This window comes from Chiloscyllium plagiosum, chromosome 8 (genome assembly GCF_004010195.1).
Source record: "Chiloscyllium plagiosum isolate BGI_BamShark_2017 chromosome 8, ASM401019v2, whole genome shotgun sequence".
Classification (NCBI taxonomy): Eukaryota; Metazoa; Chordata; class Chondrichthyes; order Orectolobiformes; family Hemiscylliidae; genus Chiloscyllium; species Chiloscyllium plagiosum.
In genome coordinates, this window is record NC_057717.1 from 104,952,502 (window position 1) to 104,971,335 (window position 18,834).

At 40.4% G+C, this 18,834-nt stretch overlaps 1 protein-coding gene across 1 annotated transcript in view; it reads right to left on the bottom strand.

The window, feature by feature from the left end:
* The window catches only part of LOC122552384 (voltage-dependent P/Q-type calcium channel subunit alpha-1A-like), a 603,273-nt gene that overhangs the window by 298,352 nt on the left and 286,087 nt on the right, over positions 1 to 18,834 (bottom strand). Inside the window, exons 5-7 of the mRNA XM_043695134.1 lie at positions 11,344 to 11,435; positions 10,493 to 10,642; positions 2,422 to 2,609 (exon numbers count right to left, since the gene is read on the bottom strand). Of these exons, the coding sequence (XP_043551069.1) occupies positions 2,422 to 2,609; positions 10,493 to 10,642; positions 11,344 to 11,435 (430 nt within the window). The remainder of the gene's footprint in view (positions 1 to 2,421; positions 2,610 to 10,492; positions 10,643 to 11,343; positions 11,436 to 18,834) is intronic.

Below are 18,834 nucleotides of genomic sequence, written 5' to 3' on the forward strand. Positions count from 1 at the left end.
CAGGTACATCAGGTAGTGAAGAAGGCTAATAGCATGCTGGCCTTCATGACAAGAGGGATTGAGTATAGAAGCAAAGAGGTCCTTCTGCAGCTGTACAGGGCCCTGGTGAGACCACACCTGGAGTACTGTGTGCAGTTCTGGTCTCCAAATTTGAGGAGAGACATTCTGGCTATTGAGGGAGTGCAGCGTAGGTTCACAAGGTCAATTCCTGGAACGGCAGGATTACCTTACACTGAAAGACTGAAGCGACTGGGCTTGTATACCCTTGAGTTTAGAAGACTGAGAGGGGATCTGATTGAGACAGATAAGATTATGAAATAATTGGACAGTCTGGCAGCAGGAAACATATTTCCGCTGATGGGTAAGTGCAGAACCAGAGGACACAGCTTAAAAATATGGGGTAGATCATTTAAGACAGAGATGAGGAGAAACTTCTTCACCCAGAGAGTGGTGGCTGTGTGGAATGCTCTGCCCCAGAGGGCAGTGGAGGCCCAGTCTCTGGATTCATTTAAGAAAGAGTTGGATAGAGCTCTCAAAGATAGTGGAATCAAGGGTTATGGAGATAAGGCAGGAAGAGGATACTGATTAGGAATGATCAGCCATAATCATATTGAATGGCAGTGCAGGCTCCAAGGGCTGAATGACCTACTCCTGCACCTATTGTCTATTGTCTATTGTCTGTTCAAAGATGCAAGAGGCAACTTCATACATTATTTTCACCATGTTATTGTGAAATACATATATTTTTAAATTCTTCTCATTCAGTTAGATATGCAGCTTAACACCCAGCACCTCCTCATCATGGTTAGATCCTCGGCATGCAACTCTTATACCTATTATGTTATGTCAGCCATTCAGTTTATCGCTAGCACGTTCTTATTTTTGATGTTTTTGTAATTACCTCTCGACCTTAATCAATCAGATCATAGATCACCCCTTTGTTTGCTGTAGAGCCATTTGACAGTTTTGATCACCTGAAAAGACTTGTTATTCAGCCTGTCGACACTCCACTCAAACCATTGGTATTATCTTTTCATATTCGTAATTCCCTGAAATTATCTTGCAATGATCTCTCTGCCTATAAATTCTGTACCTGTGTGCTTCCCTCCACTTCACCTGATGAAGAAACAGCATTCCGAAAGATTGTGATCTCAAATAAACTTATTGGACTATAACTTGGTGTCATGTGACTTCTGACTTTGTCGACCCTAGTTTAACACCAGTACCCTCACATTACACCTTCCCTTCTTTAACTTGAAATGTTAACTGTTTTCTCTCTTCAATTCTTTCCTGACTTGTGGAGTATTTCCAGTATTTTCTGTTTTTATTTAAGATTTCCAGCATCACCAGCATTTTACTTTAGTGTCTGCAAAAGTAAACCATTTAAATCCATTATCCATACCCTTTCCCCATATTCCTTTAAATTTCTCTTTGTCCAATTCCTTTTTTAAAAGTTAGATATAGCTAGCACTGAGGGCTAAAGGGATCAAAACAATATGAGTAGACAGTGGGGACAGGGTACTGAGTTGAATGATCAGCCATGACCATATTGAATGGTGAAACAGATCTGAAGGTCTGAATGGCCAACTCCTGTACATATTTTCTATAATTTTATGTTTAAAAACCACTATAGATTCTACTTCCATCATTCTTCCTGCTCAGCCGTTCTATGCCCTATCATCTATGAAAATTTTGTTTGCAAAAGCTTCTAAATGAGTTTTTAAAAAATGAAAAACAATTAAATAATTCCACATTACATGTTAGTATAGGAAGGATTAAACTTAACAGAGCCATCTTTCAATTAAGATTGTTGCTATACATTCTACTTTACACACTCAGCCCTTATACCAGTGTAAAATGATCTTAAAGGGGTGCTGACTCTTTCCAGAACATTATTCCATTTTGCCTTCAACTTGTACATGGAAATCACAGCAAAGCAAAGCCTGGGTTCTCATCGGTAATGTTATCTGTAATTGGCCTATGTATTCATTCATAGAATAATTCTCTGTTTACATCTGCAAGGACAGAAACCTATATTTTGTATTTTACATTGTTCTCTTAAAATTATACATACTCTAACTCAAATTATTCACACAAGTATAAATAATACAAAAGTTCTGCATTTCTTTACACCATAGATGAATTGAAAACTTTATACTAGACACATTTTGAAAAATTAATTTTAGAATAAGCATAGAAAGCAAAAAATAACCATTTACAATGTTTCTCCAAGACTAAAGTCTCAGGAAAAAGCATTCAATTAAAATTAGGATTAAATTTATTTCCAAAGCAACAAATAAAATTACAAAAAATTGAGGTCCAGAGCCAAGACCAAAACTCAGATTCAAATTCAAATTAATTGAAAGATTGAAATAATGTTGTCAGAAATACTTGCTGAAGTCAAGTCTCCTAGTTACTCACATCATACAAGAGATCAGTCCAGCCCTCCATGGTGATGCACTGGAATACAGTCAGCACAGCAAACAGGATGTTATCAAATTGTGTAATTCCATAATTTGGCCCTTCCCAGTATTCAGTGCAGTTCATTCCAACTGGACAGGTTCGAGCAGGAGAGTCTGTCCCACAAGGAGACTCACCCACTATTTCATCTGATAAGTGAACAAGACAATCTAATATTAGCATTTAAATACTGTAGTACTATACTCAAAACAGATTGATTAATTTCATTCAATTAAAGCCACATGGATCATTAAGAGTCATAAATAAAAATGTGCTGTTTCTAATGATATTTCAAAACTCTGTCTCATTCATTTCTCAATATTATTTGAAATCCTGAATCAGATTCCAGTCTATAACTAACCTCACAACATTGTCATGCCCAGAGGGACAAAATGAGAGATCCTACACTGGTTTTCTTTAAAACAATATTATTTTGTTTGGACATTTATTATATTGATATTTTGTTGGACTGACAACAGATCTGCTACTGATCACATGATGCCAGTTGACTATAATTTCCCAAAACTTCTGATCAGCAGTAACCAGGGACAAAGGTTTACATAATTCTCCTGGAGTGTTATACGTATTGCAGCGTACAGACCTTTCAATTAAGAAACTGCAAAGATGTTTACACTCAGCCAGTTTGAAACAAAGGAAACCATTGAAATATATTACTCATGAGATGATCTGTACCATCATCTCCTTAAATACACAATGTTTTTTAACGAGTGACATCAAAACCACCTCATTAACTGACTGCATCAACTGGGAGCCCTAGTCACATGATTGAAGCACTTGGTTTTGAACATGTTTTATTGTACAGTTTTGACATTGCTTTTCCTTAGTCTTCTTTTAACATCAGAACAGAAAACAGCCAAGCAACTTGGCTTAACTAATGCTTCCTCAAGTCTCAATCTCTCTCAAAAGTCTGATTTGTGGAAAGGCTCCTGCATTTTGCTTGAAAAGTGAATTATTTCCCCAGTCAGCAAAAACTATATCGCTATTCTTTCAAATGCAAACCACTGCATCCAAGGAATTACAAAAAGGAATTCTTCCTAACCAGCTGACTACAAACCTTTACTGGATGTTGACTTAAAAATCAAAGATACTGGCACTAATTTACATGTTTTTTAAGTAATGTGAAATCACATTATTTTCCTTTTCTCTTTTCTTCCTTGTATGCTTGTGTACATGTGTATATGTGTGTATTATGATTTATCTCCCAGGTTGAATGCTTGAATAAACAACTTTTCTTGTTTTAACCCTAAAGAGAGTTTATTGTAAGACATTTAAACATTTGACTTCACAAGCAGAGCATTTGGGGCAGGTGGGAGTGGTGTAGTGCAAATGCACCATGGCTTGTTTCGAAAGGGAAAATATAAGAACATAAATTTCAAACTCCTCAGTTATTAAGAGAAGTTTTGAAATTAAAATTCACTTTTCCCTTTTGTGCATGATACTGTATGTGGAAAGACAGTGGTATATGGTATTGTCATTAGGCTGGTAATTCTAACCTAAAATCACTGTGCTGTCCATTCTTCAAACAGAACTATCGCGGAGCAGACAATAAGCCTGCTGAGGATAAGATTCGATGCTTGGATTAATCTGATAAAAGCCTTGCAACATAGTCCAAAAAGACTGTCCTACATAATCCTAATTTGCTGTGCTCTGCATAACTGGAACAGGTGAAGAAGGAATTTGAATGACCATGAAGATCTGGGAGACTGGCAACAGTGATCTGAGTAGAAAGGTGATGGGGAGGTGGCGGCAATGCTTTAATGTCACTAGACCTTCATTCCTGAAGAAGGGCTTATGCCACAATGATTCTCCTGCTCCTCGGATGCTGCCTGGCCTGCTGTGTTTTTCCAGCACCACACTTTTCAACTCTGGTCTCCAGCATCTGCAGTCCTCACTTTCTCCTTCAATCCAGAACGCCAAGCTAATGAATTTGAATCTCATCATGGCAAATGGTTAAATTTGAATTCAATTTTTTAAAAATCTGGAATAAAGAACTGGCCTAATGGTAACCGTGAAACTATTGTCAATGTCACAAAAAGCCATCTGATTCACTAATGTCATTTAGGGATATGTCCTTACCTGATCTGGCCTTCATTTGACTCGAGACCCCAGCAGTACGGTTAATGAACCTCTGAGCAATTAGGGAAAGGCAACAAATGCTGGCATAGCCAGAGATACCCACATCCCACGAATTAATAATAGCTATTTATTTTCCTCTTCATTATGTTTCCATCTGGCAATGAGCTTTAACATTCAATTGTTTTGTACATAAACCAGTAGAACTCTCAAAATACTTCCACCAATTCATTGTATTCATTACTCACTCTGAGTACTGAAAAGGAACACACTACATAATGGCTTTCTGGTCCACCTAACTATCTGTGCACCACAAAATTACTGGAAATAGCTTGAATTACAATATAAAGCTGATCTTCCCGCAACAACTAATTTCTAACCTACAGCAATAAAGTCTACTCTTTTGGGGTGGCACAGTGGCTACTATTGCTGCCTCACAGCACCATGAACCCAGGTTCAATTCCATCCTCAGGCAACTGTCTGTGTGGAGTTTGCACATTGGCAAATTAGCAGGCAGTAGGGTGCCACTGGGATCGGTGCTGGGACCCCAGCTAGTCATAATATATCTCATGGTTTGATGATGGAACAAAATGTAACATCTTAAAGTGTGCAGATGACACCAAGTTGGGTGGGAGGGTGAACTGTGATGAGGATACAGAGATCCTCCGACATGATCTGGACAGGTTGGGTGAGTGCGCAAATCATTGGTAGATGCAGTATAATTTGGATAAATCTGAGGTTATTCACTTTGGAAGCAAAGACAAGAAGACAGATTACTACCTGAATGGCTGTAAATTGGGAGAGGGAGTGTGCAGTGGGACCTGGGTGTCCTTGTGCACCAGTCACTGAAGGTATTTATTCAGGTGCAGCAAGCAGTAAAGAAGACAAATGGTATGTTGGCCTTCACTGTGAGAGGTTTTGAGTACAGGAACAGGGCTGTGTTGTCACAGTTATGCAGGACCTTGGTGAGGCCACACCTAGAATATTGTGTGCAGTTTGGTCTCCTTTGCTGAGAAAGGATGCTCTTGCTCTTGATGGAGTGCAGCAACAGTTTACCAGGCTGATTCTGGGAATGGCAGGGCTGACATATGAGGAGAAATTGGCTAGGTTAGCATTGTTTTCGCTGGAGTTCAGATGAATGTGGGGGACTCTCATAGAGACTTATAAAATTCTAACAGGACTAGATGGGGTAGATGCAGGGAGGATGTTCTCAATGGTGGATGTGTCCAGAACCTGGGCTCACAGTCTGAGGATTCGGGGTAGACCATTTAAGATGGAGATGAGACATTTCTCCACCCAGAGTGATGAGCCTGTGGAATTCGTTTCCACAGGAAGTAGGTGATGCCAAAACACTGAATGTACTCAAAAGGCACTTGGGGTGAATAGGGTCAAAGTTAGAGGGAGAAAGCAGGATTAGGCTATTGAGTTGGATGATCATGATGAATGGCAGAGCAGGCTCAAAGGACCGAATGGCCACCTCTTGCTCCTATCTCCTATGTATCTCTTCTCTCCATGCCTGCGTAGGTTTCTTCCTACAGTCCAGTGTGGGGTGGGTGGACTGGCTATACTAAATTGCCCAAAGTGTTCAGGTATGTGCAGGCTAGGTGGATTAGCCATGGGAAATGCAGGGCTAAGGCAGCAGGGTGGTCTGAGAGAGATGCTCTTCACAGAGTCGGTGTGGACCCAATAGCAGAATGGCCTGCTTCCACACTAAAGGTTTTATGATTTTGCTTGTTGATATAAAACAGCACTTAAGAGACCTGTCCAGTTATTAAAGAGGGGCAGGAATAATCCCTAGGTTTGAGGGGCAAAAGATTAATTCTTCCAGTATAGTAAACACACTTGTGATTGCATATACCTCACTTCAGCACTGAGCTCAAACTACTAAAGTTATTGGAAGTTGACTAAATTAGTATTAACAAATTCATTTATTATTTTCTCCCATCTTTTTCTGACCTTCACTTTTAGATGTGCTGATATTTTGCTGAATACAAGCTGTTGGACACCTACAGCACTCTAGCACCTAACTCAGACATCAAATGTCATGCTTGAGGTCTGACAATGAATATAGGTAAAATACTTCAATTTGGGTCATTGCCAAATCTAATCCAAATGTTGTCCACACATATGCATGCATCAACAAGCATCAGTATTAAATAACAAACTCCAGTTCCACTGGGAGGTTCAAACTTATAATGAACACATTGCAGGGATTGGAGACTAGAATTTGGATGGAATCTATATTGAATATCAGAAACCTGAGAGTAAATGTTGACTGGAATCTGAGTAAAAGGTTTCAGATGATATACATATGGAATAAAGAATATCTAGGAGCAATTTATGGGCGAGAATCTAAATGTGCCTTCTCAGTTATTTATAAACTATTGAATCACTTAGAAGGTGCTACACATAGAATCTAATCAACAAATTCAATAACTGTCAACTGAACAAAAGGTCCAATGTAAATAGGGAAAAGCAGTGATGTAATGGCAAGTTAGAAAACATGTTGAAGGCCAATTTGATACCCTTAAATTAATTAATCTTCAGGCACAAGATACTGTTCAAATAAAAAAATGTTTTAGACTGAACTGCAGTTCTATAGGTTGTTAAAACAGATTACGAGAGAAGGTGCTGCAATTATGTTTGCTTAGTTTTCCCAAGCAGGTTGCTGGCCTTACTTGCTTTCTTCGTATTCTACATTATCTGCATGAGTTATAGTGTAAGCTTGGTGTAAGATGTTAGGCATGGGGGAGAAGAATTATTTAACCATTCACTTAATCCTATCTATTTGTTTTAGATGTATAAAACACAATATATCAGGGTTTCCAAGAAAGAAAAGAATTACAGAACTGGATTAGTCCACCTCTAAAATTATTGCATCCCACTTAAAGTTTGGCATGTTGGCTCAGTGATTAGCACTGTTACCTCACAGCACCAGGGACCCGGGTTCAATTCCACCCTTGGGAGACTGTCTGTATGGCGTTTGCATGTTCTCCCCATGTCTGTGTAGGTTTCCACTGGGCGCTCCGTTTTCCTCCCATAGTTCAAAGATGTGTAAGTTAGGTGAATTCTAGTGCATGTCTCTGTTTGGCTTGTCCTAGGATAGATGTGTTAAGGGATGTGCAGACTAGATGGGTTAGCCATGGGATATGCAGGGTTACAGGAATAGGTTAGGAGATAAGTCTGGATGGGATGCTCTACAGAGGGTCAGGGTGGACCAGTTGGGCTAAATGGTCTGTTTCTACACTGTAGGATTCTATGATTCTTACTAACCATTACACTTAACAACCAAAAGAACTGCAAATGCTGTAAATCAAAAACAAAAACAGAAGTTGCTGGAAAAGCTCAGCAGGTCTGGCAGCATCTATAAAGAGAAATCAAAATGAACATTTCAGATCCATCCTCGGAACTGATGCCAGCTAGAAAAATGTTGGTTTATATGCAGAAGATAGGGTGGGATGAGGGGCAAAGAGTAAACGATAGGCCAAAGAGAGAGAACAATAGTTGGACAGACAAAGAAGTTGCTAACAATTTGGCTGGGACGTAAATAGCTGTTAATGGAGACTGTTAGTGGCTAACAATAGATAGCGTGTAATGGCAGACTATATGATAAAAAGCACAGCCGGTCAAGCAGCATCTGAGGAGCAGGAGTGTCAACATTCTGAGCGTGTGCTCCTGATGAAGAGCTCAAAACATTCACTCTTCTGCTCCTCAGATGCAGCATGACCAGTTGTGCTTTTCCAGCACCACACTTTCCGTCTCCAGTATCTGCAGACCTCACTTTTTCCTATGTGATAACAAGACCTGGTGTGTGTGGTAGGGGGCTAGGACATAGGGGAGTTCAGGCCCTAAAATCATTGAACTCGATATTGAATCTGGAAGGTGCTGGAGTCATCAAGTGAAAACTTAGGTGTTATTCTTCCAGCTTGCACTGAGCTTCGCTGGAACGGCACGGTGGCCCAGTGGGCAGCACGGTGGCCCAGTGGGCGGCACGGTGGCACAGTGGTTAGCACTGTTGCCTCACAGCGCCAGAGACCCGGGTTCAATTCCCGCCTCAGGCGACTGACTGTGTGGAGTTTGCACGTTCTCCCCGTGTCTGCGTGGGTTTCCTCCGGGTGCTCCGGTTTCCTCCCACAGTCCAAAGATGTGCAGGGCCAGGTGAATTGGCCATACTAAATTGCCCGTAGTGTTAGGTAAGGGGTAAATGTAGGGGTATGGGTGGGTTTCGCTTCGGCAGGTCGGTGTCGACTTGTTGGGCCGAAGGGCCTGTTTCCACACTGTAATGTAATCTAATCTAAAAAAAAACACTTCAGCAAACCTGGGACAGAGATGTTGGTCAGGGAACAGGGTGGTGTGTTAAAACGGCAAGCAACTGGAAGCTCAGGGTCTTTTTGTAGGTAGAACATAATTGTTCAGTGAAGCAGTCACCCAGTCTACGCTTTGTTTCCCCAATATGGAGAAGAGCACATTGTGAGCAGTGGATGCAGTAGAGTAAATTGTGAAAAGTGCAGGTAAAGTGCTGCTTCACCTGGAAGATAGTTTGGGCCCTTGGATACTGAGGGAAAGAGGAGGTCAATGGGCAGGTATTCTATCTTTGGTGATTGCAGGGGAAGGTGCCATAGGGCTGTGGGGCAGTGTTGGACATTTTTGAAGAGTAAACAGGGTGTCCCAAGGGAACAGACCCTGTGGAACACAGACGAGGGAGGGGAGGGGATTATGTTCTGGTGGTGGCATCTCACTAGAGGTGGTAGAAATGGTGGCTGATGATCTTCTGGATATGGGTGCTGGTGGGATGGTACGTAAGGGCAAGTGGAACCCTATCACTGTTGTGGGAAGGGAGAGAGGAGGTGAGGACGGAAGTGCGGGAGATGGATCAGACCTGGTTGAGAGCCCTGTCAACAATGTTGCAGGGGAATCATTGGTCGAGGAAGAAGGTGGACATTTCGGAGGATCCCTTGTCGAAGTTGACCTTCTCAGAACATATGCAATGGAGACAGAGGAACTAGGAGAATCAAATAGACTCTTTACAGGAAACAGGGTGCAAGGATATATTGTCAAGATAGCTGAGGGAGTCAGTGGGTTTAAAATGGATATTAGTGCCCTGCCTATCTCCAGAAATGGAAAGAGAGATGTCGAAGAAGGGAAGAGTGGAGTCAGAGATAGACCAGATGAAAGCAAGGGTGGGATGGAAACTAGAAGAGAGAACGATGAACCTTTCCAACTCCAGATGAAAAAGGGAAGCAGCATCGATGTCAGATGAAGAATTGTGTGTGGAGGCCAGACTCGGGCTGGAACAAGGAATGTTCCACATACCCCACAAAGAGACAGGCATAACTGGGGCCAAAGCAAGTACCTGGCCACCCCTCTGACCTGAAGTCATTTAAGTTGTTTCAGTTCCTCTCCTAAAGTATGGAGTCTTGTGGAGATGCAAGCTATATACACTGGCAAACCTCGATGATTCCATAAAGGTAGCCTATGTAAGTCTAGACAGGATTCATGTGGTCAGCTATCTCTTAGGGCTCTTGTGGCTAAACTAGTTCCTGTCCTTATTCTAAACTGGCCAATGTTCCAGCAAAGATCACCAAGTACTCTTTGCAGACAAAAGCAGCTGATTTTATTCCCTTCTGTGACAAATGAATACTTTGTAGCATTAGTATGGATTCTTACCTTGCCTACTGAGATGAATAAACCAAGAAACAAAACATGCATTTCTACTATTTATGGCTCAGTATCACATTAGCTGTTCATTTAATTCTCATTAGCACTCTTCAAATCAACATATTAGAAAATGCAAATAACAGAACATGAGAATATGACTGTAATTTAATCCTCGGTTAATCTGATGAAAACTTGTCCTTTATTCTTACGACAAATGTCTAGAACAAACTGCAGCATCATCCAAACTTCCACACACAAACTTTCAGATGCAAAAACGTACTGTTGCTATCAAAGCACGCTTTATGAAATTTTCCCATGTAAAATTCTAATCCAATGATTGCAAACATGAGAATGGCGAAGAAAAGTAGCAATCCAATCTGAAGCAGGGGGATCATTGCCTTCATGATGGACTTGAGTACAACTTGTAAACCTGAAATGTAAAGTAATACCAATCAGATCAGACTTTTTGTAAATCATCCCTAACAGATAGCTTACATCTTCCATTTTATACATTTTACATGATAGTTCTACTCACTAAGATATGGCATATCACTTTCTGCACGTGAGCAGGTAAAAGCATCCAATTTACTAAACACTAGAAAGCCATCAGAATTTCACTATTAGGAATTTCAAAATGGCAGTCACCTAAAGTTGACAAGGTCCATCTTTACACACTTTATGTCAAATTCCAATAACATTACTGGGATCCAACCTAAATTTAAAAGGTGAAAAAAATCTATGCTTTCATTTTGCAATGTTTATTTGCTCTTCTGAACTCTAATCTATTGTATTCACTTCTCTTATCATGGATAAGAGAAGTGAATACAATACCCTGTTTCCTGAACATCAGATGCAAAATGGGCAAAGCATAAATTGGCATTAAGCTTGACTGGAAAGTATTGAAAAGCAAATTTCCAGATCATTTTCTGCCTGTTTGAACTTAAAATTTGGAACTTCTAGCAGCTTTAAGAATCAGAGATTTGACATATTATATTCACTAAAGTAAGGCTCAAGGCCACATTCCACCAATTTGTAATTAATCACGTTAGAATAGAAGGATCAAATGTACCATAGAATTATTCTTGGAATCCTTATCTTAAAAACATATCCTAACGCAGATGTAATACCTACTTGGAATTCCAGAAACCAACTTCAAGGGTCGAAGGACTCGAACTGCACGTAATGTTCGAAGATCGAATTCTGCCCCTGTTGTAGCAACAATACTGGAAAAGAAAATATATGACATGTTTTATTTATACACAACTACATATGTGAGTTGTAGCTCCACACTGCACTGTACATATACGTCAAGATTCATGTTGGCTACAGGACACAAGAAGGAAATTTTTTCCTGCATGATATAAATGCTGGGCTGGTTGCATCTCAGCAAAAAGCTTCTTCCCAATTTCTTCATCTCATTTAAAAGCACAAACTCATGCTAGGTTACAGTTCCTCAAGTAAGCAAGAACACTTCTCATATGACAGTGTGTTTGTTTTTTTTCTGGAGTAATGGAATAAGTGGAAAGACATCACATTCAAATTAATGCAATTGTAGAATGATGATAGCCTAGGCAGAAGCCATTCAACCCATGGTGTCTATGTTAGATCTCTGTAAGATTAATTCAACTCATTCCCCCTCCCACACATTTCTCCCACAGCCTTACAAATTATTTCTCTAAGAGTACTTAACCAATTCCCTTATCAAAGCCAAAATTTTATTTGCCTTCACCACCATGTCAAGTATTACCTTCCTGATCCAATCTATTTGCCATATACAAAGATTTTCCTTCCACCATTGTTTGTTTCTTTGCCAAAAACCTTGATCCTGATCCTCTTATTCCATCCATTGAAGGGACCAATTTTCTCTCTATTCACTCTGTTTAGATCATGATTTTGAAAGCTTCCACCAAATCGCCACTGAATATCCACTTTTCTAAGGAGGACAATCCCAGATTCATGTGACTAAATCTGAATATTTAATTACTGGAACCATTCTTCAAAATCTTTTCCAAGCCCTTGCTACAGCCCTCAGTGTTCCTAAATTGCAGCGCCCAGAATTGGACAGAATGGGCTGAATCTTATATTTTCCTGGCTAAGTGCTGGTTGAATTGAATTAAATATAAAACCTATAGTATGGAAACAGGCCATTTGGCCTAACAAGTCCACACTGATCCTCTGAAGAGTAACCCACCCATTCTTCCACCATATTGCACTAGATTTACCCCTTACTAATGCACTTACCCTACATATCCCTATTGCTCTAGATTTACTCCTTAATGCACCTAACATGCACATCTTTGGACTGTGGGAGGAAACCTACATAGACACGGGGAAAATGTGCCAACTCCACACACAGTCTCTTGAGGCTGGAATCAAACTCAGGTCCCTGGCACTGTGAGGCAGCAGTGCTAACCACTGAGCCACCATGCCACATGGAGGGATTTTTTTGTCACAAAGCCTAGCACTTGTCGTATCTTACCAAACTTACCTCATTAACTACCTAGCATGCCCTTATTGTGTCAGTCATGTTCAATTAGCACACTGTTCCCAGAACAATTCACCATCCAATGATGATCTGCTGTAAGATTGGCATCTCCAGTCCATGCCATCTTTAAAAGGCTGCTGTGCATCTGGACAAGCACGGACATACTGCAAGTTGCCCCTGCTTGGTTAAGGAGCTTTCCAGAAGGTGCTGGAATAAGAGAAGAACGGCATTGCAACCCACTGATCGGAACCTGGCGGCCCTGACTGAGGGGTATGATGTGAAGGAAATGACACCTCTTCCTGACTAGAAGAGGAGGCCATATCATCAGACCCTGGCAGCCTGGTCTGACATCACCACTCAGCTTAATGCCATCTTCACAGGTGCTAACAAATGACCAGTAGTGCCATAAAAGATCAATGAACTCCACTGCGTCAGAGTAAGTGCCATAGTCTTGTCTCTGCTACCTCACACTTACACTATCGCTAAAACTGTAGCCCCTTCCACCAAGGCTCATTCTCACTGTTGCCTGCAACATTTTCCCTCATCTGCTCAAATTCCTCTTCAAACCCCATACAATTAACCCTGCATGGTTTTGACATAGTCACTTGGGACAACTCATCACCTTTTCCCTTATTTGCATAAGACTAACTGCTACACTACTTTCATCTCATTCAAATCTTCCTTTTCTCTCATTACATGAGAAAACAGCCCAATAAATGGAAACAGGGAAACATAGAAAATAGAAGCAGGAGTTGGCCATCCAGTCTTTCAGGCCTGCTCCACTATTCAATATGGTCATGACCGATCATCTAACTCAGTATTTGTCAACTTTAGTCACGTTAATTTCTTTAATACTACTTTATTTATACTAATAATGATTTCTTCCAGTCCCCCATTCTCACTAGCCTTTTGAATCTATTATTTCTAAGAGATTATTTGTTTCTTCGCCTGTGAAGTAGACTCTACTATGAAGTAGATTCAAGATCCTAGTTTTGGATCGAATTACATAGTTTTCAAATAGAATGGAAGGATGTTGTGAGACTTGATAGGGTTCAGAAAAGATTTACAAGGATGTTGCCAGGGTTGGAGGATTTGAGCTATAGGAAGAGGTTGAATAGGCTGGGGCTGTTTTCCCTGGAGCGTCAGAGGCTGAGGGGTGACCTTATAGAGGTTTATAAAATCATAAGGGGCATGGATAGGGTAAATAGACAAGGTCTTTTCCCTGGGGTGGGGGATTACAGAACTAGGGGACATAGGTTTAGGATGAGAAGGGAAAGCTATAAAAGAGACCTAAGTGGCAGTATTTTCACGCAGAGGGTGGTAAGTGTATGGAATGAGCTGCCAGAGGAAGTAGTGGAGGCTAGTACAATTGCAACATTTAAAAATCATCTGGATGGATGTATGAAAAGGAAGGGTTTAGAGGGATATGGGCCAGGTGCTGGCGAGTGGGTCTAGATTAGATTGGGATATCTGGTCAGCATGGACGAGTTTGACAGAAGGGTCTGTTTCTGTGCTGTCCTTCTCTGTGTCTCTATGACTCTAATGGAAAATTTTATCACATTCATGGTCACTGCTTCCTAAAAGTCTTTTTATTTGCAACAAGGTTATTTATTGACTGGGGTTGGTTAGCTCAGTTGGCTTATTTACATCGCAGAGTGATGCTAATAGCTTGGGTTCAATTCCCACACTCTCCTTCTCAATGTCTCATCTTGCCTGAGGTGTGGTGACCATCAGGTTAAAACCAACACCAGTTGTTGCTCTCTATTCACAGTCCTCTGAGACTGTGGCAACTTTTCCTTACTTTACCATTTATTTATTGACCCCTTTTTCTTTGCATAATACTAAATATAAAATAGCCTACTCCCTAGATACTTCCTTAACGCACTGCTCTGGAAACCATCTTGTGCACATTCTAGAAATTCATTCTTCACAGCACTGATGCATGTTAGATTAACTTGATGTATATTGAAGCACTCGGGATTACTGTATTAACCTTTTATATGCACTTCTAATTTCCTGACTTATATTGTGCCCTACATCATTAGTATTCTGTGGTGGCCTGTAAATAATGCTTAATACAACATGATTTTGTGAAAAGTAAATCACATTTGACAAACTTACAAAGTTCTTTTGAGGATATAACAGGCAGAGTTGATAAAGGGAAATAGGTAGTGTATTTGGATTTTCAGAAGGCATATGATAAATGTCAAAGGTTTTTGCACAAGATTGGAGCGAATGGGGGCATTGGGGATAATGTATTAGCATGTATGGGGACTGGTTAACACACAGTTGAAATAGATTGTTCTTTTTCATGTTGAAAATACATAGCTAGTGGAATGTCACAAAAATCAGTCCAGACCCTCAATTATTTACTGTGCATGGGTATGTTCACCGAGGTGTGAATTTGATTTGCAGATGTTTCATCCCTTTTCTAGGTGACATCCTCAGTGCTGTTGAGCCTCCTGTGAAGCGCTGCTGTACAGTTTCAGTTGAAACATACCCACAACAACTGCAATCGGCACCCAAACTACAAATCTTTACACAAACCTTGATATACTATGTATATTAGTGACCTGAAGGAGGGCGCAGAGTGTAATGTATCCAATTTTACTGATGACACAAAGATAAATGAGAGACCATGTTGCAATGAAGACAGAGGAATCTGCAAGAGGAGATAGCTAGGTTGACTGAGTCGGCAAAAACTTGGCAAAAGGAGTTTAGTGTAAGAAAAGTAGGGCAGAATCAAAACGCAGAGAATTTTTTTAAATTAAAAAAGACTCCACAACAGAATAGCAAAGAGAGATGCTGGTGTGTTTATGCATTAATCACAAAACGTTAGCGTACAGGTGCAGCAAGTAATCAAAAGACAAATGGAATTTTTCAAAGAGATTGGAATTTAAAATAGGGAAGTCTTGTTAGAACTGTACATGGTGTTGGTGAGGCTGCACTTTGAGTGCTCTGTACAGTTTGCAGCCCCATATATAAGAGGATGTACGAGCATGGAAGCAGCCCAAAAGAGAATCATTAGACTGATTAGTGGGATGAAGACCGTTGACTCATCAAAAATGCTTAAACAGGTTAGGTTTTTATCAACTAGAGTTTAGTAGAATGAGGGGTGATCCTATGGAAACATGCAAGGTTTTGAGGGTAGCTTGACAGAATAAAAATTAACCTGTTTCCACTATTGAAATCTTGAACTAGGGGACATTATTACACAATAATCGGGCACTCTGAGATGCAAAGTAATTTCACCTTTAAGTGTACAGTCTGAAATTCTTTACCCCAGAGAGTTGTGGAGGCAAGATCATTTTTTTAAAACTGCACATACATAGATTTTTGAAATATCAAAGAATTGAGGGCTATGATGAACTGGCATGTAAGAGTTGTTGAGACCTGAGGCAGATCAGCCACGATCATGTTGAATGTCAGCATAAGCTTGAGGGACCGAATAGCCTACTCCAGCTCCTTTTTCTTATTTCCTCCTTTACAGGTCCTTCTTTATAGATCCTACGGTCCAGATCCAATGCCCCATGAATCGAAACTCCTTTCACCGATGCAATTTCTCCAGCCTTGTGTTCATTCATACATGTTATTTCTATACTCACCAGCATATGATACTAGGAATAATTCGGAAATTACTGCCCTAGCGATCTTGCATTCAATCTCTTTTCCTGATTTCTGAACTTTGCTTCCAGGGCTTCATTCTGCATTCTACCATACCGTCATTTGCACCAATGTAGACTATAACCTCTGGCTCTTCACTTTTACTTGGAACAGTAACTTCCAGGGGTGGGGGAATCGAGAACTAGAGGGCATAGGTTTAGGATGAGAGGGGAAAGATATAAAAGAGACCTAAGTGACAACTTTTTCACGCAGAGGGTGGTGCGTGTGTGGAATGGGCTGCCAGAGGAAGTGGTGGAGGCTGGTACAATTGCAACATTTAAAAGGCACCTGGATGGGTATATGAATAGCAAGGGTTTGGAGGGATTTGGGCCAGGTGCTGGCAGGTGGGACTAGTTTGGGTTGGGATATCTTGTCGGTATGGATGAGTGGACCGAAGGGTATGTTTCCATGCTGTACATCTCTATGACATCCTTGACCCTGGAACCAGGGAGGCAACATTCCATCCTGGAGTCACCTGCAGAAATACCTGTGTGCTCCTATAGATGTTGAATGCCCCACCTTTGCCTCGCCACTGGTCTATAAAATTGGCTCTTGCTACATTCCTCTGTGGAACTATCATTTGCATCAATATCCAAAATGGAAAATCAGTTAATGAGCAGGTGTTTAGTGAGGTATCTTCCTAAAAGTCCTCGTTTGTCTCACAGTCACCAATTCCCTTTTTGCCTGCATGCTCCTAACCTGTGATCTGACTCTGTCCTTAAATGAGCTATTCAAGTAGTTCTTACTTTCGCACGTCCATCACAGTGACTCCAGCCATCTCCTAGGTTCCTAAACCTGGATTTCAAGTTCTTGCAAATGTTACATTCCCTGCACTGCTCATCAAGGCCACAGGAAGCATCCAGAATTCTCCATGTCACAGAATGGGCATTCCACGTGGCTGAGCTTTCCTGCCAAGTCTAAAGCTTACTTTTGAACTATTCATTATAAACTAAAGACTAGAAAGCAGAATTATTCACATTTATTAATTGGTTTGTTGTCCTGTGCTGATAAAGGTAGTTACTTCACAGAGTTACGTAAAGCTCTTACGTTATCAGTTTAAAGTGAAAATTACTTCTCTGTTTCAAGGCATTTGCCCATTAATTAATATTTGAATTTTATTGATTTTGTTTTATTTATTACAAATTGAAGTCTTGTTCATTTTTTCTCTTGAATTGTTTGGGAATGACGTATTTATTTTTTAAGTTATTTGTTTTTGAAGTTTCTACAGTTAACCAGGTTGGCTTCTTTATTGATTGTTACAAGACAGAGGCATGAACACAGAAGTTTGGAAATGGATTTGGAGAAGGGACCAAAATCAGTGACTTCAGTTTTTCTAACACATAATCAACATAATAGCATGCGCAACATTTTAGACTTTCACATAATGAAATCAGTTTAAAGAGAAAGCATTGAACATTTTTGTTGTTTGGAAAAAAGCTGCATAGCAATTTAATCTCAATGTGTTAAAGGCCAAGCAACATTTGAATATATTTTAAAGTTGTGACAATGCTGTGGCTTTAAGAGGTTACAGAACATAGAACATAACAGTGCAGTACAGGCCCTTCGGCCCTTGATGTTGCTCCAACTTGTGAAACCAATTTGAAGCTCATCTAACCTACACTATTCCATTTTCATCTATATGTCTATCCAAAGAACATTTAAATGCCCTTAAAGTTGGTGAGTCTCTACTGTTGCAGGCAGCAGTTTCCACACCCCTACTACTCTCTGAGTAAAGAAACTAACTCTGACATCTGTCCTATATCTATCATCCCTTAATTTAAAGCTATATCCCCTCATGCAAGCCATCACCAACTGAGGAAAAAGGCTCTCACTGTCCACCCTATCTAACCCTCTGATTATCTTTTATGTCTCAATTAAGTCACCTCTCAATCTTCTTCTCTCCAATGAAAACAGCCTCAAGTCTCTCAGCCTTTCCTCTAAAACCTTCCCTCCATACCAGGCAACATCCTAGTAAATCTCCTCTAATTCCTTTCCAAAGCTTCCACATCCTTCCTATAATGCAGTGACCAGAACTGTACACAATATTCTAAATGTGGCCGCACCAGAGTTTTGTACAGCTGCAGCTTGACGTCATGGTTCTGAAACTCAATCCCTTTACCAATAAAAGCTAACACACTGTATGCCTTCTTAACAACCTTATCAACCTGGATGGCAAATTTCAAGGATCTATGTACCTGGACACTGAGATATCTCTGCTCATCTACACTACCAAGAATCTTACCATTAGCCCAGTACTCTGCATTCCTGTTACTCCTTCCAAAGTAAATTACCTCACACTTTTCCACATTAAACTCCATTTGCGTCCTCTCAGCCCAGCTCTGCAGCTTATCTGTGTCTCTCTGTAACCTACAACATCCTTCATCACTATCCACAACGCTACCGACCTTAGTGTCATCCGCAAATTTACTAATCTATCCTTCTATGCCCTCATCCAGGTAATTTATAAAGTTGAC